The sequence below is a fragment of the Neoarthrinium moseri genome (genome assembly GCF_022829205.1).
Source record: "Neoarthrinium moseri strain CBS 164.80 chromosome Unknown scaffold38_Wmoseri_CBS_16480, whole genome shotgun sequence".
Taxonomy (NCBI): Eukaryota; Fungi; Ascomycota; class Sordariomycetes; order Amphisphaeriales; family Apiosporaceae; genus Neoarthrinium; species Neoarthrinium moseri.
This window is the reverse complement of record NW_026055152.1, coordinates 243365-268475: the sequence shown is the minus strand read 5'-3', so window position 1 is coordinate 268475 and position 25111 is coordinate 243365. Positions and strand designations below refer to the sequence as shown.

At 54.9% G+C, this 25111-nt stretch overlaps 6 protein-coding genes across 6 annotated transcripts; 2 read left to right on the top strand and 4 right to left on the bottom strand.

Moving 5' to 3' along the window:
* Positions 1-83: 83 nt before the first annotated feature.
* Positions 84-1793, bottom strand: JN550_008841 (uncharacterized protein; the record flags this gene model as incomplete). Its single annotated transcript, XM_049320846.1, has 1 exon — positions 84-1793. One exon carries the CDS (start codon positions 1791-1793, stop codon positions 84-86), a length of 1710 nt encoding a protein of 569 aa, XP_049169227.1.
* Positions 1794-2805: 1012 nt separating this feature from the next.
* On the bottom strand, positions 2806-3425 carry JN550_008840 (uncharacterized protein; the record flags this gene model as incomplete). Its single annotated transcript, XM_049320845.1, has 2 exons — positions 2806-3223; positions 3391-3425. 2 exons carry the CDS (start codon positions 3423-3425, stop codon positions 2806-2808), a joined length of 453 nt encoding a protein of 150 aa, XP_049169226.1.
* A 1134-nt stretch (positions 3426-4559) lies between these two features.
* JN550_008839 (uncharacterized protein) lies at positions 4560-5798 on the bottom strand (the record flags this gene model as incomplete). The annotated part of the gene is made up of 1 exon (XM_049320844.1): positions 4560-5798. One exon carries the CDS (start codon positions 5796-5798, stop codon positions 4560-4562), a length of 1239 nt encoding a protein of 412 aa, XP_049169225.1.
* Positions 5799-6796: 998 nt separating this feature from the next.
* JN550_008838 (uncharacterized protein) lies at positions 6797-8691 on the top strand (the record flags this gene model as incomplete). Its single annotated transcript, XM_049320843.1, has 2 exons — positions 6797-7685; positions 7745-8691. 2 exons carry the CDS (start codon positions 6797-6799, stop codon positions 8689-8691), a joined length of 1836 nt encoding a protein of 611 aa, XP_049169224.1.
* Positions 8692-9267: 576 nt separating this feature from the next.
* On the top strand, positions 9268-11042 carry JN550_008837 (uncharacterized protein; the record flags this gene model as incomplete). The annotated part of the gene is made up of 2 exons (XM_049320842.1): positions 9268-10063; positions 10150-11042. 2 exons carry the CDS (start codon positions 9268-9270, stop codon positions 11040-11042), a joined length of 1689 nt encoding a protein of 562 aa, XP_049169223.1.
* A 6862-nt stretch (positions 11043-17904) lies between these two features.
* JN550_008836 (uncharacterized protein) lies at positions 17905-18822 on the bottom strand (the record flags this gene model as incomplete). Its single annotated transcript, XM_049320841.1, has 1 exon — positions 17905-18822. The coding sequence occupies one exon, from the start codon at positions 18820-18822 to the stop codon at positions 17905-17907; it is 918 nt and encodes a 305-aa protein (XP_049169222.1).
* Positions 18823-25111: the final 6289 nt, after the last annotated feature.

The window sequence follows — 25111 nt, the reverse complement described above, 5'->3', positions numbered from 1 at the left end:
CCATATGTCACACTCCACACCTTTTCCATGATGTTTTCGATGACCAACCCTATGTCTATGACCAGCTCTTCGCAAACAAGTCTCTACCTTTTGAGCTTCCGCCGCAGTTCGAACCCCAGGCTGGGCCTGCCGGTCGTCATCGTGTCGGTAGCCTGAGGAGCGGCGTGGCCCCTCTCAATCCCGTTGTTGCCCAGTAGATAGTCTCCCAAGAACTTGACCGCCTCGAAGACCTCATCGCCGACGGGCACGATGCTCTCGCTTGGGAGCAGAAAGCCGTAGCTCCCAGTGTCCCGTAGCTTGATCTGAAAGCTGTAACGAGCCTTGAGGTCGTGGTGGAAGTAGTCAATCGCCGACCCTCCCGCAGCTTCAATTCGACGTCTCTGAACTCCCATCGACGTATCTGAGGCTGCAGGACCGCGCGCCACGGCGCTCTCGCATGCGGATCCCACGTTGTACACTTCACCGGTAGAGAGTCTCATGTACTTTGCTATGTTCATGGCAACCTCTTGCATGTTTTCCAGATTGGGGACCTTGGCATCGCAGGAATAAGCGTACGGCCATAAGACCTGTTGTGAATAGGAGTGCAGGTCAAAGTATGCCACGAGGTCGACGTTGTGCCTCGTCTGATTCTTGGCCCACTGGGCCAGCTGCAAGGCCTCGACGGCCTCAAACGGCCTGTCGCCCCCGTAACCTTCAGAGCACGGCTCATCGTTGCGCCCAGGGCCATCCCAGCGATACCCAAACGAGTGATCGAGGTCAAAGCCATGGCAGTAACGCATGGAAGTGCGTTGGCGTGATTTCCTCCAAAGCCGGTCGACGCTCCACGTGTACTCGTAGCCGTCCGGGTTGACAACAGGGACGAAGACTAGATCGAACTCCTCGAGTATAGACGTAATCAGCTCATTCTTCCCAAAGTGGCTGGCGAACATGAATGCCAAATAATTCACCGTGCTAACGGAGATCCACTCGCGCGCGTGCAGGCCTCCGGTGATGAGCATGGTCTTCCGGGGCTTCTTCTTCTTATTGCTGTGGTGCTTGGTAGCGTCAAGTCCAACCCGTAGCGCGGGGATGTCTCGTCCCTCGTAGGATTTACCGATGCTAAACATGGTGACCAGCCCTGCCTGGTCGAAGCGGAACATGGTGTCAATATATTGCATCCACGTCGTGATGACCGAGAGTGGCTGGTAGTCCTTGAAGAACAGGTCATCCATCTTGTGCTTGAACAAGTCGTTGACACCCTGGCCTCGGTTCTTGGTGTCCACGGGGGTCTGGCCGTGTGTCACGATGGCGTCGAGATCCAACCTGTTCTTGGGCGACGGATAGGTGGCAGCCACGGCACGAGCGACATCTTCAATCAGAATCATATGCTCGGTCTGCATAGACTTGGGCAGCAGGCTCAGCAAGGCACGAATGCGCCTCTTGGGGATGCGCAGATCGGTATAGTTGGCGGCAAAGTCCCAGACATCCAGAGACATCTGCTCGGCTGCCTTGCCGAGGGCGGCTTCGTGATCGACCGTCGAGACATTGAAGCGCAACACGACCTGGCCGTCGTACTGGGCCTCGAGTGTCGTGTACTGGCCGGGTTCGCCAGTGTGGATGAGAGTCAAGGGCCAGAAGTTGAACCAGCGGCCGGTCCACGATCTTGTCGGCTCGGGGGCCTCGACCGGGAGCGGAGGCGGACGTCTGGGCAGTCCCGGGATGTGGTATTGCGGGAGATGGGCGGCCGAGGCGGGAGTGGCGGCCGCCGTGGCCAGAAGCACACAAGCAGACGTGAAGAGAGATAGAGACCGCATGGTGGATGCGAATTGAGCGATGCCGAGTTGTCCCTAAGTAGCTAACTTATGTTGGTGGCGAATGAGTACGATAACAGTGTCAAGAGCTCTCCCGATGCAGCAGCAGCAGCATCGTCATCAGGGATATGCACGTGTGCCCGTGGGGAAGAGGAGGTCTCGGGGCCCGCGCTCGTGAAGGGTGGCCAGATTCGCCTCGAGGTTGACGTTGAGAGGAGAGGAGAGTTTGGAAAGTGCTGCCTGGTCGCAGCGGGTTGAAGCCCATTGCGGCTTGGGCTTGGGCCTGGGCTTGGTTGCGGCGGCCGATGCGGAGCCGCGGGGACCAGGACGATAAGCAGGACGATACAGTAGGTACAGTACATACATAGTACAGCCCTGTAGATAAGCGACTGTAAGTACCTACCCAAGGTCCACGGGTAAAGTCTACCAACTACTGCGTGTTCTTACCCAGCACATAAATTACCCCCAATGTCCCCAGAAGACGTCCCACCATAAGGGAGGAAGCTGCAGAGCAAGACAAGAAGTCGCAAACTGGATTTAATGCAAGAACTAAATCTTTTGACTTTTGATCAGCCATCGGAGCGCGATGGCAGTCTCCGAGAGACGGCACTAACGCATCAGTGTACTTGAGTGCCCAGGTGGCTCTCAACATGCAGACCACAGCTTGGCTACCAGGCACAGTTCGGGGAACGCATCCACGCAGCCCGTGGCAAATGGATATTGCTGAAGACGGCTTTTGCATGTGTTGATCCGGCCCATGCTAACTTACATCCCATGCATACATTCACCAATCAGGTTGCCAGCCGGAGCAGGTAGTTGAGTGGTGCCAGGCAAGAAACACAGTGTTCGCAGCGCATGTGCATGGCTTGTTTAGTTGAGGGATTGTGTAGCAAAAGATAACAGGCAAGACAATCAGTTTATATAGTATACATCTGTCAAGGGTGCTTCCAGTATCCTGGCAACCCGAGAGAACTCCAGTACCGAGCTCGGCTTGTCGTCGTCTCGCGACACTCCCTTATGCAGACTCCAACACCATCTGGACGCCGGTCCACATGGCCATGACCTTGAGCGCAAGGTCGCTAAACGCCGAGATTGTGAAGCCCCCCCTGCGACCAGCAGGGCCTCGCGCGGTGTATCCGGCCGCATACCAGACCCGGCCCAATACCCACGCAGCACCGCACGCAGCGCTGGCCGTTGGGAACCGGAGACCGGCAATCAGCAGCGCGCCCAGGAACGGGGTGACATTCTCGACGAAGTTGCCGTGCGCTCGCTGCGCGCAGTTGAACTTGAAGGCCTTGGGGTCCTTCGCTGCCTGCTCTTCCGTCGCGTAGGGGATCGGGTACTTCAGGCCGCTGCCCGTGCGCGCGCGGGCGCTGAGCACGAAGTGGTAGGTGTTGACGAAGAACGAGGCCGAGGCGACGGTCAGGACGTAGCTACAATGCAGATTATATCAGCTTGCCCCTATCTGGAGTATGTTGCTCACAGCACAACCGACTGGTCGGCACCCGACGCAAGGGATTGAATACTGCGCCGCCCGCACATCATGGACCAATGGGGTGCAATGTCGATGGCGTAATGCTAGAGAGAAATAACAACGTACCCGTACTCGCTGGGGAGCTGCAAGGAGAAAGGCATCTTGGGCTACTTTCCTTGTTTATACTGCGACAGAATAGGCAAGGGTTGTGAGTAGATGCTCTAGGTGGCAACTGATGGTTGAGAATTGGACAAGAGTAGATTGCGCAAGGGAACCAAGGTCAATGTTAGCCTCGATGCTGCACTCTTAATAAGTATTTGAAACGCGCCCGCAGGTGAAGAGAACAGACATCCACATGGGGCCTGCCGTTGCTCACACGGACCCTTTCGATACTCCTATCCCGTCCCTGGCTACCTTACCTAGCTAACTTTACAGTAGTTACCAAGTTGATGTTACTACGGCAATCCACGGTATTCTTTTCTAATCATTACTAATGTACTAGCGTATCGATTGGCATGGAAGCACACGGGCAAATCTTCCTCCATGCAGCATACCACTGGACGGGGCTCTAAATCCGGGCTGGGCACCGCTGTTCTCGCGTTCCATAATGCAGCGTTCGCCGGGTTCAGCTGACTGCAAGACGAAGGAAATCATATTATCCAGAGGGAACTACTCCTGCACGGAATAAGCTGCTCAATTTTGATGGGTTGCTACAGCCCGCCATGCGGATGAATTCTGCCAACGGGCTCTGATTACACCCGAACTCCGCCTGCGACTAGTGTTTTGGGGTGTCTAGGTTGTCGGCACAACCAATTCCTCCTTTGTTGTATTAGTCTCCGAGATCACTCACAGGCACCAGTCGCACCCTGGGCATCAGTCCGCGAACCTTCGCAGTTCAAAGTGCGCACTACACAGTGGTAATGCATTGAGAAGTAGATGCGTCAGCGGTCTGTCTGCTTTAATCTATAGAGTGGCTGGTGGGAAAACGGACACGGCGATTGAACCAGTGGCTTTTGGCTAGGCTTTGTCTTCCATTTCTGCCATCGGTATGAATTCAGGAAGAAACTATACTATACGGCGGCAAAAAGCCTAGCAGGTTCTAAAAAGAGTATAGAGGCCGTGTATCTGATCTCGAACGGTCCGTTGTGAAGTTATACCACGTGACGCAGGCGACTGGGCTTTTGTCGCTGTATGTTCGCAACCATCAGTTGAGTGTTATACATTCAGACGAACGACCAGGATCATAGCCAGCAGATGTGGAAACTGCCTTTTTGGTATTTGAACACGGCTGACATCTACACGTCCTCGAAGGCTAGATCCTCCTCGTCGCTATCGGCGGTGTTCTCAGGCTCCTCAACCTTGACCTTCTTAGATGGCCTGTCGGAAGCCGGGGTGTCTGCAGCGCTGGTGTCACCACTGGAAGTCGTTCGCTTCTCCCCTGAGTTTACGAAGCTGCTGGCAGGAATAGCATCTTCGAACTCTTCTTCCTCTTCCTCGTCGTCATCGTCATCTTCCTCCTCGGCCTCGGCCGCCTTGCGTGCTGCCTCTGCTGCCTGTTCTTGCTTCAACTTCGCAAAGAAATCGTCAAGATCTGCATCTTCCTTGGCGTTGAGCGTGTCAATGCCGGCTTTCCTGTCCTCATCCGCATCCTTATTGACGTTCGCATTCGCATTTCCGTCATAAGATATGCCCGTGACAGTGCTAGTAGTGTGCCACTCTGGCAGAGCATTTTGCTGTGCGATCTTCTCCTTGCGAGCCTTCTCGGCATCCCTTTCGGCCTCACTAGGACCGCTTTCCGCCGTTATACTTATAGCAATGCTCTTGGGACCTGTGTCGATCATGCCACGCACAGCGGTAGGCTTGTCCGTCGGTTCTACCACGACTGATGCTGCAACTTGGTTGGTTGCGTCGCGCACCACAGGGCGAGCTGCTTCCAAGGCCGTCTCAAAGGTATTGTCGGGGACGTAGACGCTGTCAAGCTGCGGAAGAAGGTCTGTGATAAACCTGAGCTGATTGTTCAGGCGTGTTGATTGCTCGTGGCCACCAGACTGGCGCTCAGGGTCATATATGAGGAGGGTGCCACAGCGATGGCAGAGAAAGCCCGCCGTGCTGGAATTGTCGAGGACCTCCATCTGGGTCCACTCCGACTTGCACAGAGTGCAGAAGTATTCCTTCTTCTCAGCGGCGGGGACCGCGTTGCCTTGAACGGACTTGTCGAGATGATACACCCTCCACTTGATGGCATCAATAGCTTGGCGGTAGTCGATGTAGTAATAGGTTCGTGGTACCGCTTTCTGTTGGCCATCACGCAGTTCAGACCGGACATGCTGGTGGATAAACCGATCTGCTTGAAGGTTGCCGCAGAGTTTCTTCATGTCTTTGGTGTTCTGGCCCATCAAGTAGGACAAGTCATCATCGCGCAGAGCTGAGTGCGTGATGAGCGCATCGACGATGACGATATGCCTGGTATCCACCTCTCGAGGATCGTAGAAGGCGCGTACGACAGAGCGCACAAGCGTCTGTGCCAAATCCATGATGCTTGAGCGGATTGCCAGACAAATACGAACTACTAGACTGTTGTTTGTTTAGACTGTGAAAAGACGACAACGGGCCAGGGTCGTCGTGCCTGGTTCCTCGAGAAAACGGCTCGGTGCAAGTTTTCTAAACGGGACAAAGCCCAAGCTCAGTAACTTGCTCGTCGGGTGCTGCACCAAGATGTCTTAATGCCTTGTTCATGCGATGCACCCATCCATACTCTCCCGGGACAATTGAAGCGCAGCGGTCAGGAGGGTGTTGACGGTACGCTGTTGCCTCCTATGCCTCCTTCACCTCGATTCCCAACCATGCATTTTGAACAAAAGGCGGCCCGCTTTCGACACAGTCCACTCGGTGCACAATCCTTGCACACCTTTACCTCGCATTCAGGCCGTGGCACCGAGGGCACAGTTGGGCGTAGCTGCTACGTGAGAAGTCGAGACGGCACAATAGCGCAGGTACGTGGTTGCAGAGCGCCGGGTTGCGACAGGATGCCTGGAAGGGTATGGGAAAAGATGCGATCGGAACTTCGAATCCCCGATTTTGCTTATGTAATACCAAGGCCAACAAGGGTGATGAGTGACAAGAATCATACGCAGAAAGAACACCCAAGACCTGTTCAATGCGGCTGGAGCTGTTATGAACACAAAATGGACGGTTTGTTCCTGGGGCATTCTTCAAGCTTTGTCTTGTTATTATCCAACCACATTGGCCACTGTGGTTACAGGCTGGACACCGGTAGCACGTGACGCCACTGTAGTGCATGTGGTGATGACTGCATCCCCAGGTTGATGTAAGTTGCCCCCGGGCTCCTGGACGCTCCCGGGTCCTGGGTGGCCGCGCTTGATCAATTAATTTGATCTCCTTGGCTTCGTAATTACCTTGCTTCTTGGAGTCTCAAATATTGGCTTTTCCTTGACCTCTTCTCGCTGGCCAAGAATGCGACGATGAACCAGCCGCATCTAAAATGCATTGATACCATGCCACACCATCAGCCATGGCCGAACTCGAGTTCCCACCCATCTATCTCCTTGCAGCTCACATGGATCCAGACGAGGTCCTCGAGCTTGAACGCCAGATGCCAAGTTTGACCCCGGATATCAGCAGAGCTGAGGTGGTCGTCGGCAAGATCACCAAGAAAGAACGGGCCGTCTTTGAACTCAGGCGCCGCAAAATCAACACCACGGAGCTCCTTCAAGTTACCACTGACGAATCGCAACCATCTCCAAAACGTAGGAAGCTGTCTGCATCACGCTTAGCTTCAGGTGATGATAGGTCGAGCACTGCTTCCGGAAGCGACGATGTTGGGGTGACCAGTCCCAAAGTCAGGCGCCAGTGTGATGAGCCGCCCCTATCCTCTAAAGACGCAGGGGGAATTATCAAGGTCGTCAATCTGGTCTGGTTCACCAACTCTTTGTCAAAAGGCGTAGTACTACCTACCGACAACTACCTAGTATATCAGGGTCGCAAAGAGCCTCAAGCGACACTCAAAGAGCACTTTCCGAAAGCTGTGGATATTCTTAGACGCGCTAAAAACGAGGAAGAGAAGGCTCCGGGATCGCATGGCCAATTGGCCTCTAGTAGCCATAATGTTGACGTGAAACGTCCGAGGACTCCAGCTCCGGCTAAGCGGCCAGCTTTCCTCAAGGAGACAACCTCTGAGCACGACTTAGATCTTGATCTACCATCTATTCCCGCATATCTACATACGACGTACTCCTGTGAACGGCCGACCCCTTTTGATTCTCAAAATGAGGTTTTCATTGAGGAGCTCAAGAAGATTCGAACGACTCGGTCTCTTACGGGCGACAAGGTTGGCGTTCGTGCGTATTCCACCAGCATTGCAGCTTTGGCAGCCTATCCGCACCCACTACATCGAGCCTTAGGTATGGTCTAGGCAGAGGTTACAATCTAAATATTAGAGTAGGGCTGACATTTATTGTAGAAGTATCAAGGCTGCCCGGTTGCGGGCCAAAGATTGCCGACCTCTTTGAAGAATGGAAAAGTACAGGTCACATTCAGGAAGTGGAAAATGCTGCTATTGACCCGCACATCACCGTTCTCAAACTGTTCTATGATATCTGGGGTGTGGCCGAAACGACAGCTCGCGATTTCTATAACCGGGGGTGGAGAGAACTAGATGACATTGTCGAGTTTGGGTGGAGCCATCTGACCCGGGTTCAGCAGATCGGAGTCAAGTACTATGACGAGTTCCTGGCCACCATTCCTCGAGCAGAGGTCGAGAGCATTGCCAACACGGTGCTGGCGCAGGCCAACGGAAGACGTCGAGGTTTTCACATGGTCATCGTTGGCGGCTACAGACGAGGCAAACAGGAAAGCGGAGATGTGGATGTCGTCCTCAGTCATCCAGACCCAGATGCGACCCATCGCTTCATTGAAGACCTCGTCACCGGCCTTGAGGAGGACGGTTTCATTACGCACACCTTGATACTGAGTACCAAAAACTCAGAGCGCGGCCAGGCACCTCTGCCCTGGAAGGGGGAGGACAGGAACGCAGGGTCCGGCTTTGATACTCTGGATAAGGCCCTGGTAGTCTGGCAGGATCCTGTGTGGGACAAGTCGGCACATGCGAAGAACCCACACCCTCACCGGCGTGTGGATGTCATCATCAGCCCTTGGAAGACGGCAGGATGCGCGATCATCGGATGGTCGGGGGGTACAACCTTCCAGAGGGATCTTAGGAGGTACTGTAAGGCTAAGAGGTCGCTCAAGTTCGACAGTAGTGGGATTCGCAGCCGCACCACTGGGCAATGGGTTGACCTGGAGAGCGACGGTGGACAGCCGGCACCTGACCTGCTCACAGCGGAAAAGAGGGTGTTTGAAGGGCTGGGCCTCGAATGGCGAGAACCAACAGAGAGGTGCACTGGCTAAGCGCTGGTGATACCGAAGCATTCGCCAGTGTGGCCTTGTGAGGAAGCAGCGTATCGTTACTAAGCGAGTGAACTAATAATGGAGTCTGGATGTACTAGAGGGCAGTGGCAGCGTTCCTGCGATGGCAGACATCTCACGCGAGCAGGAACCGTGAGGAGATGTGCCAATCGGCAACGTCGCATGCAGCTTACTGGCTCCAAATCACCAAACAAGCACGTCGTTCGATCCCGAATCTGGCATGTAACAAGTGACCTCGAGTGAATGGGGTCTGCCCAGGTCTGTCACTCAGAGGAAAGTGCAAACGCACCGTGCGGGCCTTCCTATGGAATCTCTCAGAGGGTAGCCGAGCGACGTGCCCATCTTGGTCGCAGCATCTTTGTCGTAGCCCCTCCGTCCGTGGTGCAGTCAACCGAGCCATAACCATCGAACATATTTCACCACACTGCGTCCCAGCACAGCCTGCGAAGCCCACACGTATTGTTCGAGAGCAGGGACCCCATCTTACCCAAGAGCCACATCGCCAGCCCGCATCTCGCAAGTTTAAACCGCTTCCGCGCCTGCACCACCATATCTATCATGGCGGACCTTAGTTGGCTGCGTTTTGGGCAGCGCTCGCGCACACCCACCCTTCCCAAGGCTCCAGCCTCTACGGATCGCCTCTTAGCACAAGAACCCGAAGAGCAACGTCGGCCAGTCCCGTCCCGTGTCTCCAGCTACCTCAGTCTCAATAGCCGCTTCTCCTTCTCTCCGGAACCCCCTACAGCATCAAGCAGCACGAGCCTGCTGGTCAAGGATCAGGATAGGGTTTGGCACAACCCGTCGCTGGACCAGATGGTAGAAGCCCTCCAGGTTACCATGATGACCAATGGAGTCCTCGAGCGGATCCCCTTGGAGTACAACTCATATGTCTTGCACCTCATCGAAGGTTTCCACGACCTGCAGGAAAAGCTGGAGTCGGTCAATGCGGCCTGTGAGGAGGCCAAGGGGGCGCGTGCCCAAACTTCAGAGGACTTCAAGACAGTGGCGGATGAGTGGGCAAAGCGAGAGTCACAGTACAAGGCCGAGGTCAAGAGATTGGAGGTGCTCCTCGCACGTACCTCACGTGATGGGCTAGAGACGGTGACGCTGGCCAGGACCAACAGCGTTGTGAATCGAGGAGAACCCGACCCGAAGCAGTTCGTTTCCAGGTTGGAGGAGATGCGCCGCCAGGCTACACCGCACAGGGTCGACTCGGAGCCGAATACACAAAACGACTATCCGGTATTTCTGGGTCAGCCCCCGTCAACGACTACGCACGTTCTGAAGGCTTTGGAACGGATCGAGAACATGTACCAGGCAAAGTCTGAACCTGGCGACAAGTCCGTGCCACGAGGTATGATACTACTATCTCGTTCCAGAATTATGACCATGGTCACCCAGGCCGTGCGTCCATGATTAGTTCAGGCTAATGACATGCAGCAACCCCTAATATTCTCGATGGCGATAAGGACTTCTTGACAAGCGAGAGATTCCGACGCCAGGGGGCAATCAAGTCCAACAATAAGATGCGCCAGCGCCCAAGGCCTTCTCGGCTACGACTGGCATCCAAGACCACAAGCCCTGCCAGGCCCGACTCCAAAGGCAACTCATACAGCTCAAGCTCTGGAGGTGACGTTGGTGTTGCTGGTGGTACGAGCGTTGAACCAGGTCTGCCCCGAGCTGGAGAAGCAACTGGGCTTGGAACCAGTCAATGGTCATCAGCAGAAAACGCGTCTCCCCTTAGCACTGACAGCAGCCTTGACGAAAAGACCTCCGAGAATCATCTTTGTCTCCTTGCATCTGACCACCACACTGCGGCCGTGGCGAAGGAAAAAGAGATTCGGTATGACCGACCCATGGCACCAGAGCGTCTGGAACGGGGCGAACGGGCAGCAAGGTTCCAGCCACATGAGCAGCACATTTCGACGGATGTCCCATCGAGAGAGGCGACCATCGATGAAAGCTACGTAGCATTTTCTGCTGCAGCTCCCGTGAGGCCAACGTTGGATAATCTGAAGGTCGGTGGTGGGTCGAAACTCGAGGGGGAACCTTCCCTCTCGGAAAGTGGCTCAGCAGGCACCATGGACACCGTTATCCGCGTTTGCGAAGGTGAAGATCACGTTTCGTCTTCCTGCAAGCGCACCATCGAGGGCACAGCCACTCCAGGGGATCCAGCTCGTACCGACCCTACCACAAAATATGTCGAAGAAACTGGAGCTAGGCGAGTATATCCGTCGCCGAGACAGGAAGTTCATAGGCAGAACAGTGCGCAAATAGCAGCATCGCGAGCCCTGCAGAGAAATCAGTTGAAAGGGTCCGGCTCCAAGGTCTAGGGGTCGGCAGTTCCTGGACTGATCAGATGGGTAGAACGGATGAGCGACGAGGTCCGAAACCTACTTCGCCGACTACCCTGGCAGGTAGCATGTGGATGGTTAACTTCTGACTACCAGGTACCGGAAGCCTTCCGGGCGTTGTAGTAGATGCAGGGTGTCTTCTGAGTGTCACGAGTTACTGTTGACCTAGCGTGGCAAAGAACTACAGAGGGCATCAGAGTTTCAACAATGGTCAATGCGAGCAGCAGTGGCCAGACTAATGCCGTGACATGTAACGCAGTAGCTATATATGAGTACGGCGGCGTAGACCCAGTGCTATCTAACTTCGATCGTGATGATCCAGAGGGGTAGGGGTATAACTTGCTCATCCAAGGTTTCATCGGTCCGATCAGTGGAATGCATTCTTAATGGTGTTGTGGAGGCTTACTTTTCGTCGAATCACCTTGGCGACGACCTACTAGAGTTATCCATGACAGATCATCCGAGAATCGTCGTCCAAACGTACGTCAGTTGGCGTTTCTGTACCAGCGGAGAAGCTTCTCTAGTAAGGCTGGTTATACACCTCAACGCCAGACATGGGGTATCTGTTATCACGAGAGCTATGGCTGTAGCGTACCGAGAACCTTCAACGACGCAACGATATTGTCAGACTGGAGACCTTGATGGTGCGGGAATCACACCACTTAAACATATGCAGTCAGAGTGCCCCGTCAGACTTTGGCGTCGGTTTGGCGAACCACGGAATCCCCTCAGGTCTTGTCCTGCTACTTGCCTGTGCCAACTCGCCATCCTCCCGCTCATGCCAGTATCTTACGTCTCATGAGTGTAGTACCAAATGCAAAGGCAGTCCCACCCCGTCCCGAAGCGTACCGGCCTACAAGATTAGTCCTCGAGGGCGGAGATGCCGGAAGATAACGCCCTCATGTCCTTAGCATGCAACATGGAGGTTTCCAACGCAGTCTGCATCACGGCAGTCAATGTAGATGGTGCTTTTGGGACACACAGCAGTCCAAGCTTTATACTATTACTCCCAGCGAATACAAGCGGTGTGTCTCTACTATAGAATACACCAATAATACCACCGTACAGATTAGGGAATGGAGTCATCCTAAGTGAGCTCCATTTGCACGTGTAGAGACAACGAGACTCGTGCTGCAACGCCGGCTTCACGTAAGGGGATGATTTTCCCAGGCTATGCAGGACGGGCTATCCACGACTTCGTGCATATCATCGTGATGAGATACCTGCCAGGCAGGCCTGGCAGGCACCGTTTTGCCGTGGGCGGCATCCTGGCGCGAACTCTGCGGGTGCTATTTGAGCGTCTCTAATCAAAGATCTTTCTTATTGGACTTTTTTTGATTGCTCACTGTGTCGACGCAGCCGTTTTGGATGGGTATGCATGACGTGGGTCAGGTCAATCAAGTTAGTTACCAACTACGTAGGTACATCAATAGAGTGAGCCGCCAGTATACACTATGGTAACCCTGCTCCCGGTTCTGTAATGCCAGACGTTTGATGCAGGAACTAGCAGATGAGGACCGCAGAAGAAGAAACTAAAAGCACACTGGGGGGGAAGCCGGTGTCTTTGAATGCATGAACTCGTTGCTTTTGAGGAGCTTTCCGAGATAACAAAATATGCATGATGCAGCTTTCTGCGTAATTGGGTAGTCCCGTGAGCTGACCACAGGACAAGGCGGCACGAGAGAAGTGGAGCCGCTGTGCGACGGGAGGATTGGAACAGGATGTACAGCGACGACATACGGAATGTGGAGTGGAGTGCGCAATGGCAGACGATTGCGACGCCCTCGAGGAGAAGGGGAACAGAACCGGGGCCGTGATGGTTACAGATGATTGCTGAGTGCGTTGGGAAAGCTGCGGTGCCAAGGTTCCCGCCTTCACTGCAACACTGTCTGCACCATGGATACTACTATGTATGTATGGCAGAGCTATGGCGCACCAATAGTCTGGGGTCAGGAAGCACTAACGGCGCAGCGATGCTTGCCTGCGACCGGACTTACTTGGAGGGGGTTAGGTCACGTCACAGCGGCTGAGGGTCGATCGATTGCCGGCCGATGGGTGAACCAGACTGTTGGGACGGCCGTGGTCGCCGACACCCACAACTGCAGCGCCAGTGGTCAGCTGGGCGTCTCACGGGTAACAAGCATCCGAGCTGCAACTTCGCGCGCTCGCCGTGCTATAGCACAGAAATCCTGCAGGGCAGCAAGCCACGGGCGCGCGCGTCTTTTGTCGTCGTCGTTATCGTTGCGTAAGCACGAGCGCAGGACTTGCTCTTCTTTTCCTTTGCATCCATGTCTCTGTCCCATTCCCCCTGGGGCCTGGAGACAGCGATGACAGAGGGCGGTGGGGGGAGCGGTGAGGCAAATATTGGGTACAGGGTGTGGTGACAGGTGGATACGAGATGCCATAACCCAACTGACGCAGAATACTCTCCAGATGTGGCCGTGGCCTTTGTGTGCGACGTTTGCAGCGATGGTTATTTGGCAGCGGGGGTGCCACAGTTCTACAACTCGACTACAGCAGTGACTACTGTACGGAGGTGCTGCGACTTGCTGTAGGTCGTTATTAGTTGATCTTGCATTGCCTGTCCACTGTCATCATGATCCCTGTCACAATCAATCTCAGGCTGGCGTCCCGGATGTGAGATCCATACCCTCCCTGCTCTCCGCCCGTCCCAATCCCTGTGCAACTCATCCAGTCTGCTGGTAACCTCCCGTGCCTAACGTTTGGAGAGCTTGACGACGACCTAGATACTGTGTAAATGCCCATGTCGATGCAGTAATAATCCTACCGGAATATTGAAGTTTGTACAAGGGTCTTTTTTCAACTTCTCTTAATTTGCGCCTAACTGCCTCGTATTTGATCAGTTTTTGAAAGGCCCCCGGTTATGAATGAAGCTACGCTTGCCAGTTGGGGCAATAATTGTGCTCCTTAGATACCTGACATACACACACGCACACATGATATATACGAACAAATACACAGAGAGAGAGAGAGCGAGAGCAACGTGCGACATGGCATACCGGCTCAGCCCCTGCCGTACCTAATTACATCGACTGGAGAGGCCTCTGGGCTCTGCCGGAAGGCCTGGAATCTAGTGGGCCTTAAGTCGAGGCTTTTTGGCGCCTTTGCTTGATCGACCGACGGCGTCAACGGTGAGAGAGTGGCTTCCCTCAGGGCAAGAAGGCAGCAGGGCAACCACCTCCACCCTTGGGGCACCTGGTCCATGATAAGTTGGCAAGGCCCTGTGCTATAATTTCTGCGGGACAAATAGACCACACAGCCACACGCCGCTAGGGGCAGATCGATGTGCAAATAAAATGGACGTCTAGTCGATCGGTCTTTCAAAGTTGTCCCATGATGGAAGAGGGATCCCGGTCCACTATTGCGCAAGTGCTCTCAGATATACTATGTATTCACAGCTGACGAGACTATTGAGACGAGGCTACTGCACACCCACTCCACCGGGGGCTTGAGAAGAGACTGAGACCTTGGAAAGCCCGCCGTCTAAGCCGCTTTGGTGCCCGACGCCTGGACGCCGTTAGGGGCGGGTGAATTTTGTAAGACAAATCTCTTAGTAACGTGGCACTAGAGTCTGCTAGCTGACTACATAGTACTGTACGGTCTTGGTCTAGATATTGGTTTTCTGGCGCTGGCAGAGGCGCCCCGTCGCGACCAAGTTGACCGTTGCGATCCCAAATGCACGGGGAGCGATCCGGCGGCACACCAAGGCCTATCGTGTGTATGCTATGTACGATTTAAGCCGTTGCGCGGGCTGGCCAACTTCGGGCAGTCCTATTCTGTCCGCTGTCCCGTCTCCTGATGACAGACCTTGCCGTTTTGGTTCACGCTGGACTTGAACACTCAAGTCGTCTAGGTGCATAGTAGGCAGACCGTTAGAATCACTGGGCGCTAGGTCCATTCGTCGTACCGTCATGATCCATCCCAATGCGTACAGATCATCTCAGGCCAGCACACGCATTCAGCTAGCGCCTCTTCCATCGAACCGCAACAGTCCGATTGCGAGATTGATCGCGCGGACCAGCTCTGGCGTGCATCAATCGGGAAATCTCAGGCGCAAAACACATCATGTAATGAAGATGGAGCAGACCAGCTGAACAGTTGCCATCATGGGAAGGTGGGCAGGCCCGGCTAATTAAAGTGAAGAAAAGTATAATTCTTCTCGATCCCAATTGTTTGCTGGGTACTGGTGAAGGCGCGTCCCCGTAGTCGTCTCTTGGCAGCAAGCAATACTGCAGGAGATTCCCAAATCCGTACAAGCCTCAGAGATGCTCCTGAACCGCCGGGGTCCTTTCTTTGTTCACTAATCTTTGCGGCAATCCCTGAATGTCGACCCCGGCTGCCCCAATATTTCGCCGCGATCTCGTGTGCAGGGGTCGCCAGGCAATCTCCAGCCATTTCCCGTGCATCGGATGGGCTCCAGCTGAGCTGAACGTGTTTGCATCTCGCTGGGAGATAAGCGACCGCTTCAGGTACCGGCAACTTGGTTCGATACGATCGGGCGAATGAAGCGCAGCCAGATCTGAATAATAGCCACGACTATGTAACGAGGGTAAATTCAACCACAAGGCAGGGAGAGAGCAGGACGACGGGGTCTGCCGTGCGTCAATGTGACCGGCGCCGAATGCAGTGCACTGCAACTCAGCTCGTCAGCAGCAACCCAAGGCTCATGACTCGTGCTGCACGCACTTGATTGACTTCATCGACTCCTGTACTTTTGCTCCGGAGGGTCACCGCAACTTTACACCGGCCACGAGCCCGTACCTGAATGAACTTACTCTACCACGTTGCCTTCAACATTGTACAACGATCTAAGTATGCCAACCCCTGCCAGCTATGGTATCCAGGGGAGAGAACATGACAATTGCACTCGTCGACGTGCCGCCTACGAGAAGAAGCCCTATGTCTGTGCAGATTGGGGCAATCCGAGCGAGCTAAGAGACATCCGACCCAATTGTGCTGGCTGGGCACTCACTCCTGTGTGCATACCTGTAGATTTGCGCATCCTGCGAGATCGAGTAGGGGACTGCATAACCACCATCAACCGGTCACGATGCACCTCACCCAATTCGGCTCTCTGGCTCGCGTTTGGGCTTCTGGTGAACCATATACCTGGGGCAGTGAGTGGGTCTGGGTAGCCCGATCAGGTCCGTATGCTATTTTCTCCTGCTATTGCTTTCTTTTCTTTTTTTGCTCTTGCCTTGTCGACCGCAATTTTGAGAGCATCGTGACCATGACAGACAGCCGGGCTCACACGCAAGCCAGACCAGCCAGAGAGAGTCATAGCCATGGTGGGTGGGTATGTGTGTGACGATGTCGCAAGAGAGGGGACCCCGGCCCAGCCAGAGATCGCCCAGATTTCCGACTGGGTGTTGATCCGCTGTGCCGGCTCCGGGCTGCTGCACAAGATCCAACGTCGTCGCCCTCTGGCAGCACGCACCCCCCTGCCGTTGATCCCCATCAACGTTTCTTTTCGACAGGGGGGGAACAACCGCTCGGGGCCTAGGGTCGCGCAAAAGCTTGACCGGGGTGTTTTATTTGGAATCCAATCTTTTTGGTCGCCGAACAATGGGAGATCGGCCTGCAGATCTTGCTGCATTGTAATCAAGTTCTGACATCTGACCAACGAGCGGCCGCCGTTTCTTCCGCCTCGTGCACGGGAATGGCTTCAGTCACTGCTGGGCAGCCAATCTCCTGGGCCTACATTTCGAGTTCCCAGCTCGGCAGGCCCTCCAGTCATTGCCGTGCATGTCACGATATTATTGAATCAAACACAACGACAGCCCAGTCCAGCCTGGACTAATGCACCGGACTGACACCTAGCCAGAAACTGACACGAGCGACACGCGCTAAGTAGTTCCCGGGCTCAGAAGGGGAGATGCTGGGCCCAGCCTGGAAGTCCTGACTGACGAGCCACAGGTCCTCTCTGGAGTCTCTGCCCGGCCGTTGGAGCGCAGCGTTGAGCCGTGCCATTAGTGTGGTGAGCGAACGGCCGGAACTGTGGAGAGAGGCCCAGGAGACTGAGCACAACGCTCGTCAATAAGTCTCCCTCCCCATCTCGTTCTGCCAACCAGAACACAGAGACATGCTTCTGTAACGTACGCTAGCCGTCATACCGTGCAGCTGGCATGCGACACCGTTCGTCGTTCCGCCTCCACTTGGTCGCTCGTACCGGCCGGTTTGAGGACTTTCTCAGCAAAAGTCCCTTTGCATCCGGCAGCAAAAGGGGCTGGCCCGTTGGTAGAGCAAGCCAGAGCACCCATCTTGGGCCCTTCTCTAATGGATCGAGCATGAGCTCGAGCACCTAGCTGCCCTGCTTTTCTGTCCCATTACACTGTGGCCATCCCTAGCAAAGTCACTAAAGTCTTATTTTGCATTCCTAGCGTTGTCGTAACCCGTAACACGAGTCTGGGCACCCGCGGCTCGGGGGACTCTGGGAGGACTCTAGGAGGAGTGGTTCACAGACCCATTTTCCTAACGTCTTCACTGCCAGTTTGAGGGAACAGAGTACTCGCAGAGTAGTTGTTTCAAAATCAAATAAACATTGATGGTATCATGGTCTCGCTATAGGGGGTTTATCGCGCCCTCTAGTATACAGCTATACCTTTGCGCCTTGGGGGGTATGGTATCGGAACAGAAATTACGTTTTAACCATGGCGTTAACCACCAGCCATATATCCTTCCCCTCTCAAAATTATCTCCTTATCCATGGGATTATCCTAGACCAGTAGAACATGCCCCTTCAGATGTTAATAAGTCAACGCTGATGCTTCAAAACGCCCCAACTCCATAATGCCAACATAAACTTCATCTTTACACGGGCTTAGTGCAGTAGATTATTCAACTTCATCCTTGGGTCGATGGCCTGTGGCGGCTCCAAGTTCGACGGGCTCCTCGATGCGTTATGCCGCAGTCTCGCGTCTTGAAGCATCCTGGGCGCAGGTAAGGTGACTGGGGAGTTTGGTGCCGTGGGCAGCTGTGTCCGACCATCCAGGGCGTCTCGAATGCACGGTAGCTGTAATGAGTGTGCGAGCTGCTTGGGGTCGTGGTCGACGGCGAAGCAGCGGGGTGTAGAAGCGCTGTCCCCATATCTCAAGGGAGGCAGGCTAAAGTTTGGTGATTCAGGAGGCCCATAGGCCGTGGGCGACTCGGAGTAGTACGAGCCAGAGTCCGACATCAGAGACGGTGCTCCATCCAAGGCGGGCTCGTTGGTGTGGGTGATGGCCGAAGTTGGCGAGGCGAGACTGGGCGTCATGCCCCAGGACGACTGCGAGTACCGGCTGGTAGAGTTCGTTGGCGAGGGCAGAGGATACTGGGTGTACTGCACGGGACCGGTCGGCAGTTGCAATCGAGCAGGCGCTCGCGAGTACGGATAAGCATCGTTGGAGTCATCATAGGGCGACCTCTTGCGAGTGAGCCGTCTGCGGCGGTTCATACTGCCGTTCCACCAGTTCTTGACGGCGTTGTCGCTACGGTTGTGAAGACGGCGTGCGATCTCTGCCCACCGCTTTCCTAGCTGGGCCACGAGTTGTTCGATGAGTTCACCCTCCTCTGCTGTAATGGGCTCGTGGTTCAGGGACGGCTTGAGGTTCTGATGGTACCGCTCCCTACACTGCTTAGGGGTCCTGGTCCCGAGCATGGTCGATATTTTGACCCAGTTGAGAGGACCTTGGGTGTTGACTAGGTCCATGAGGTAAGCATCCTCGTGCTGAGACCACGGTCCTCGCCTTTGGTCTGCCATGGTGTCTGATGTTGATACGAATAGTAGGTGTTCAGGGCAGCAGAGTTGCGTTGGGGGATTTCGAGAATGGTTCCGTTACCCCGTGAGATGGGTGAAAATACTGGCCCAGGGTTTCGACAAGCCGTTCCGATTAGAGTTCAATATAAGATCCACACGAGAGTCTTTGAGAGTACAAGAGGGAATTCTGCAAGCAACGCCAAATGTAATTTTACACAAGACGACACTGCACCCGGTGGCAGTGACAGACAGATGGGGTTGAGGCTCAAGTATCGTGAATGCAAGTAGATGGAAGGAGAGGCGGCGTATGGGTCGGCGGGTGAAGAAGAAGGATATATAGATCAGAGTGGTGTCAATAAGGCTCGATGGGGCTGAGTGAAGTGGGCGTCAATAGCATCATCCAGCTCATGGGGAAAGTGCCTGTAATAATAGATAGATCGGGACAGGGGTCGGGCAAGCCTGGGAAGTGACAAAAAGTAAGGTTCAGCAGGTGGGAAGTAGCACTATGTAGGTAGCGTACCTCATGCTAGATCTACTATGGCGATCGCTGGGTCATGGTTAGGGTCGTCTAGCGCGGAGCAAAGCGGACAGGGCGAGGAGGGGGGGGAACACTGGCCGCAGATCTCGCTGATGGTTTCTCCCAAGGAGGGGGGTGGTGGTTCAGGGCGAGGACGGACACACACAGGCATGTACATGGTAGACTCGAAACACCCGACTGCCCAGGAGTTGTGTGTGTCTCTGTACATGGTAGTCACGCAGCGATGTACCTGATCCACCTCGAGCCAGAGCCAGAACCAGGATCACCACGCCTCGTCTTGTGCACGCCTGGACAGCAACGCCAAGCCCAACTGCCAGCGCCATTACCAGACGTCGAGAGGATAGAGACAGGTGCTAGGTATACCGACAGGGTTCATGGTGCGAACCAAGAAGAGACAGGGGGTTGCGAAGCAGAATGAAGGGTGTCTGCATCATCTGGGAGCCAGCTCGACGTCGAGGCAGCCAGGGGTGTGTGAGCAGCGCCAGACTCCCCTCCAGCAAGGTGGGCGACATTACCCTTTGGTTGTGGAAAGCCACGAGGTTGTCTAGCGCATGGACTGGAGAAGCCGTGCGTGCCTTTCTCCCTACCGTACCGTTCGGGGAGACAGCCCAGGGAGGGAGGGTGGTCCAGGCACTCTGAGGATGGACGGTGGCGCGAAGCCGAGGGCAGAGGCCACCAGGCTACTCGGTCATGACAGCTGAGGTAGCCGCAAGGAGGCAAGCCAGAACGACGGCGTGCTCCAGGAGCAGCCAGTGAACGAGGGCCAAGCACTCAGCCCGTACCACGCCTAGGTCGTAGGTTTGGACCCAGAGCACTGGTTAAAACGGTAGCCGCTATTCCGGCGCCCGCCCAGTCTCGGGCCACGATGAAAAAGGCGTTATGGTATGGGCTGGCGCCAACTCAGGCAAGCATTTGTGCGACATGGAGAGTTGCTGCCGACCGGATGACCAAGCTCTGATGTTGCTACACCAGACCGGACGAATAGTCCGTGACACCTCTCAGGACCGTCCCGCCTGCCCGAGTCTTCCGGCAACCTAGGTCTTGGGCCCGCCGACAGCAGGAGTTGCTGCTTGGCGGACGGGAGAGAGAAAGGTAGCAAATCATCAAGCTGCCACTCTGTACGCTACGTAACATTGTCCAGTAGTCAACAGTTGTGGACATCGATGCTTGGCATCGAGTTGAGTTTCTCGACTGGGTCGACGTCCACAGAAGCTCCCCCCTGGCCGCTTGGTTGCTTGGGTCCCTGAGGTACCTTGCCCGTTTTCTCCCCCCCCAGACCGCAGACCGGGGCCAGGGTCAGCGGCTGTGAGTGTTTCCGACAGATCTGACAAGGCTCCATGCCCTGGGTCCGCTGCCCCCGTTTCGTTTGGCTACAGTGCAGATCATGACCCAAAAACACCTGGACAGTGCCCACGACCACGGCTGATGTATCGTCCTTTTGCTGCGAGCCGAATCGTCAAAGGTACGTACGTACGGTAGCAGGTGCTGCAGCTCTAGGAAATGACGACCCCCCCGTAATATGCACGCACGATAGATTGCCCATCGCCAATCCTATAGCACCTTATTGTGTTCGTTACCCCTTCTACCGCGACAATCAATTCCGTTTCGTGCGCATCCCATTCCATGTGCTGTCAAGGTCGCATCGACGCGATAGTCGCTTGCACCAGGCAACAGGGTGCTCCTGTGCGCTATGTCTGTACTATGGTACTATGTAAATTGTTGGACCAGTGGGTATGCTACAGAGCACTGGGCGTGATAATGCTGTTTCGCTTCTTTTGTCCCTCTCCATTGAATTCCCTTTCTTTTTCTTTGGCGTATTCTTACCCCTTCTGCTTCCTCTCTTCTCGGGGTACGTCCCCCCGGGTTAAGGTTTCGCAATCCGACATTGTGGCTCATCTGAGATGTGAGCTTTCTTTTTCTCAGCGATGTATCCGCTAACCACGATCCACTTCTCATGGTGATTTTGAACGCACATACGTGCATATTGCCGTGGGTGGTGGTCCCCATGGAATCCAGCCAGTCAGCGCCCGATTTGCGGTTGGAGCAAAAAAGACGAGGCCCTCTCTTGCGCCAAGTGCCAGGTTCAACCTTGTGCCAGCAGATCAGCTCAATATCGACGTGGGCCAATAGTTCGGCCGGGTCACGTCGCGGAGACTTGCCGAAGCCTATCACGGTCGCTCTCCAGCTCTTTGCGTCACCCGCCAACCCTGGACCTGCCCTTGAGCCACGGGCAATTCAGCTGCCCCCTGGCCTGGCTCTGGTGATCTCCACGGGTGGCTTTCACCGATCCATTCTGCTGGGTCAGTGCCTACCCACCGCACACACTACTACATACGTACTGCACACAGTACGCAGGTATGGGTTTCTCACCCAACCCGCCGAGTGAAGCTCCAGTTGCCCAGTCAGGGTATGTCTATTATTACTCCTTCCCGTGGCCAGGTGCCGTCAGGATCCCAACCCAGAACCCCGGAACCCAGATTGCTGACCAGAGAGTGAAGATGGGAAAGCTTTCTTTTCTGCATCAGTCGAAATGAGGCCCGCCCCGTTTCTGGTTGGTATCCTGGCAGAATACTTCTCACACTATCTTCATATCTACCTTGGTATCTGACCTGGCACGGGGTCTAGCCTCGGACAAGACTGCCGACTCTCTATCCACCTGACTACCTGCTTATAGGACAAAACGCCCTGCCTCTCGGCACCGAGCCTGCGTGTGCTGGTAGATTTGTCCTGGTCGTTCTCAATGTGGTCGTCATTGCCCAACCAACTAAAGCTCCGTTCGATCGAAGCATACCAGGTTTAGGGGGCCTACGTAACCCGTGGCTTGAGTGATTTGACGCGTCTCCTTCCCTTGCCCGCACTCTGGAAGTAGACGAAGTAAGATGGCTGCCGTTTCCGTCTGTGATCTCTGTCTCCTGTAGCTGCAAGAGCCCGATGCCTTGGAGTCCAGTAACATCGCAGTCAGGTAAGGCAGGAACAGCGGCATCACGAGGCAACAGGGATACGTCCAGGGCCCCCGGGGACGAACACCCTCGCAAACCTTTAGATTTCATGCATCGCCATCATTCTACTGCCTTATCCACGCAGGATCATGTTGGGCAGCATCAGATTGGAAAAAGCAAACTGACCGCAACACCGGAGAGCAATGCGAGAGCCCTGGAAATTGCTCACTTGTCAGGAGTGCATGCATGACGTGTTTTTTCTTTTTCAGGTCAGGAAAAGCAGCTCCATCGAAGCTTTCTAGAAGCACAATTGGCCGTGGCCAGTGCCTGAAGGGCAAGATGATACTGCGTATCCATGCAACGACCAAGATTGTGCCTCGATGTCACGGTATACTAATTGGTCTGGTAAAGAGAAACCGGTGAGTTACAAGGTGCCTTCGCATACTGCATTGACATTACCCCTCGATCTGTTTTCTCTGTAACGCCACGAAGTAACCCCAATGATGACTTCAGGGGGGAACTGATACTTGTTCTTGGGGTGAGCCATCTAAGCAATCTCTACGCCGCCAAAATCCGGTGACCACGACAGGATGGCAGATTGGCTGAGTCTTGACTACACGCAAACTTCCAGTCCTGGACAGATTGTTACCAGAGGTCACATTCTATGAAGTCGTGACGACACAATGGAAGGCGGCGCCAAAACGGCTTCGGGCGTGCCAGCAGAAAGGGGTTAGGCCCCGGCGACTAAAAAGACGTTTTGACGCAGACATAACCGTTGTCACACTTTTGACGGCTTGCTGTGCCAATGGGCCTAGCTCTGAGGCGCTTTCACCCAGCAGGCCCAGCGTTAGTCGCCCGTCTAGCCAGACTCTATTGGGCCTTGGGCTGGCTGAAGCCACGGATCCCCGGTGCCGCACAGAGTTCTGTCAGCCGAACCGTAGAGCCGTGGCGGCGGCATGATGACTGTCTCTTGGTCAGCCACTTTCGGCTTCGACCACCAGAACTCGACTAGCTCCCAAGTGAAGCCTCGACTGTGATCGAGGGTAACAACCAAAGCTGTCGGGGGCCTTGCTGTCCGGTCCTATGAGCCCTCTAGAGACTCCCCAAATTGGCGGCACCGAGGGCTAGCGCGCGCTCAAGATCGTTCGGCCGTGGCCGTTCATATTTGCTTGCTGGAACCCATCCTAGGTAGATCGCAACGTGGTGGTGGGGGCTTTCATCAAACGAACCATTACCCTTCCCGCCCCTACCTCGACGTGGTCGCTGAAAAGGGTAAAGTCAAGCGAAACCTGCCCGCCCCTGTCAATTCAGCTTGTCAAGCCTGTCTGGTTGCAAGTGCTCACTGCCTTTAGTCTGTCTGTGTGCTGCTCCTTGTACATAGTATAGCCATTACTGCAGGGGACAATGAAGGGGGGAGCGAGAGTGAGCAGAAGAAACCAACCCTACAGGCGCCCGGGGGGCAGATGGGACATGCCGAATTGGAGAGGGTCCCTCCCAACGAACGACCGGCGATCCCGCTCCGCGACAATGCCTGGTTTTCCCAGCTGAATGTAACCCCTTGTCGCGGTACCGGGGTCTGCGAATCTCCAACGGCCGAAACCACCCAGCCGGTGTCTCTACCCCAGACACCCAGACACCACCGCCACACCTGTCTCCTCAGGGCCCCCTTGTCGCCATCGCCATCGCCATCCATATCGACTGCCCTCATCCTCATCAACCCCCCCCGGTTCAACCACCTGCCAGACTGTCCATCCCGCCAATGCCGCGGCCTCGTCCGCCCGGGTCCCTGTCTTCTTGATCGATGAGACTTTTACACGATATTGGGCCAGCATGTCTGATCAGTAATCCCGCCCGAACCCGGGAGGAAGACTCGTTCGTATCGGTCCTGGGGTGCAACAGAATTCATCTCGCATCAGGTTGTCATGCTGCCTTCGCTTCTTCATCCAGCTGAATCCCCCGTGCTGGAGTCGAGATGAAGAAGCAGGGGAGGGGGGGCCTGCATCTGCGTATGCTCCTTGCTCGCATGCCATTCACTTACAGGGCAGAGAGACACACAACCCAATCTGCAGGCTGAAGGGCTGAAACAGGGATTATAGGGGAAGCGTGCGCATTGCGATTGCCGGGCTGCGCCGACGGGAAGCAGCCAAACACACGTGGTTAAGCACCCAAATTGATGCGTAACCCAGACAGCTGGGCTGGACGGTTGAAGGATGAGAAGTCGACAAAATAGGTCATGAAAGCGAACCTCGGCGGGGTGGGTGGGTGGTAACCGCCGAGCATTCCTGTGAAGGTGAGATTCCAGTTCCATTCATTCAAACACGCGCCTGTTCTTGACCAGAACGGCTCTGGGTATATCTACGCTACCGTTCAAAATGCTCGATAGCCACACACTTTGCCAACGCCTGGGCAAAGCCGCAGACTGGATGCGGTCTTTGCCCCCCTAGCCCATTCCTGTAACAATACCCTTACCAGCACTTGGTCGAGCAGTTACCCCCATCTCTCTTTATACCGACACGAACCAAGCTGTTTCTAGGGTGAAGGCACCTAAGACCAAATCCGCTGGGCCCATGGCCGGCATATAGAGCAGAGAAACACTCTGGCTTCCCATTGCGCCCTTCGAGACCTCCATGATCCCTGTTTACCAAACTCCTCGCCGTGATACTTATGAGTGAAATGCCCCTGCCTCGTTCCGAACGCCTGTAAATCAATGCCTCGCTCGCCTCGCTCAAAATCCCAACAAATGCCAATAACCTGTAATTGTGTAGCGAGCAGCCAGACGGCAATCACCACCAACGCAGTTCTCTTGAGAAGCCCT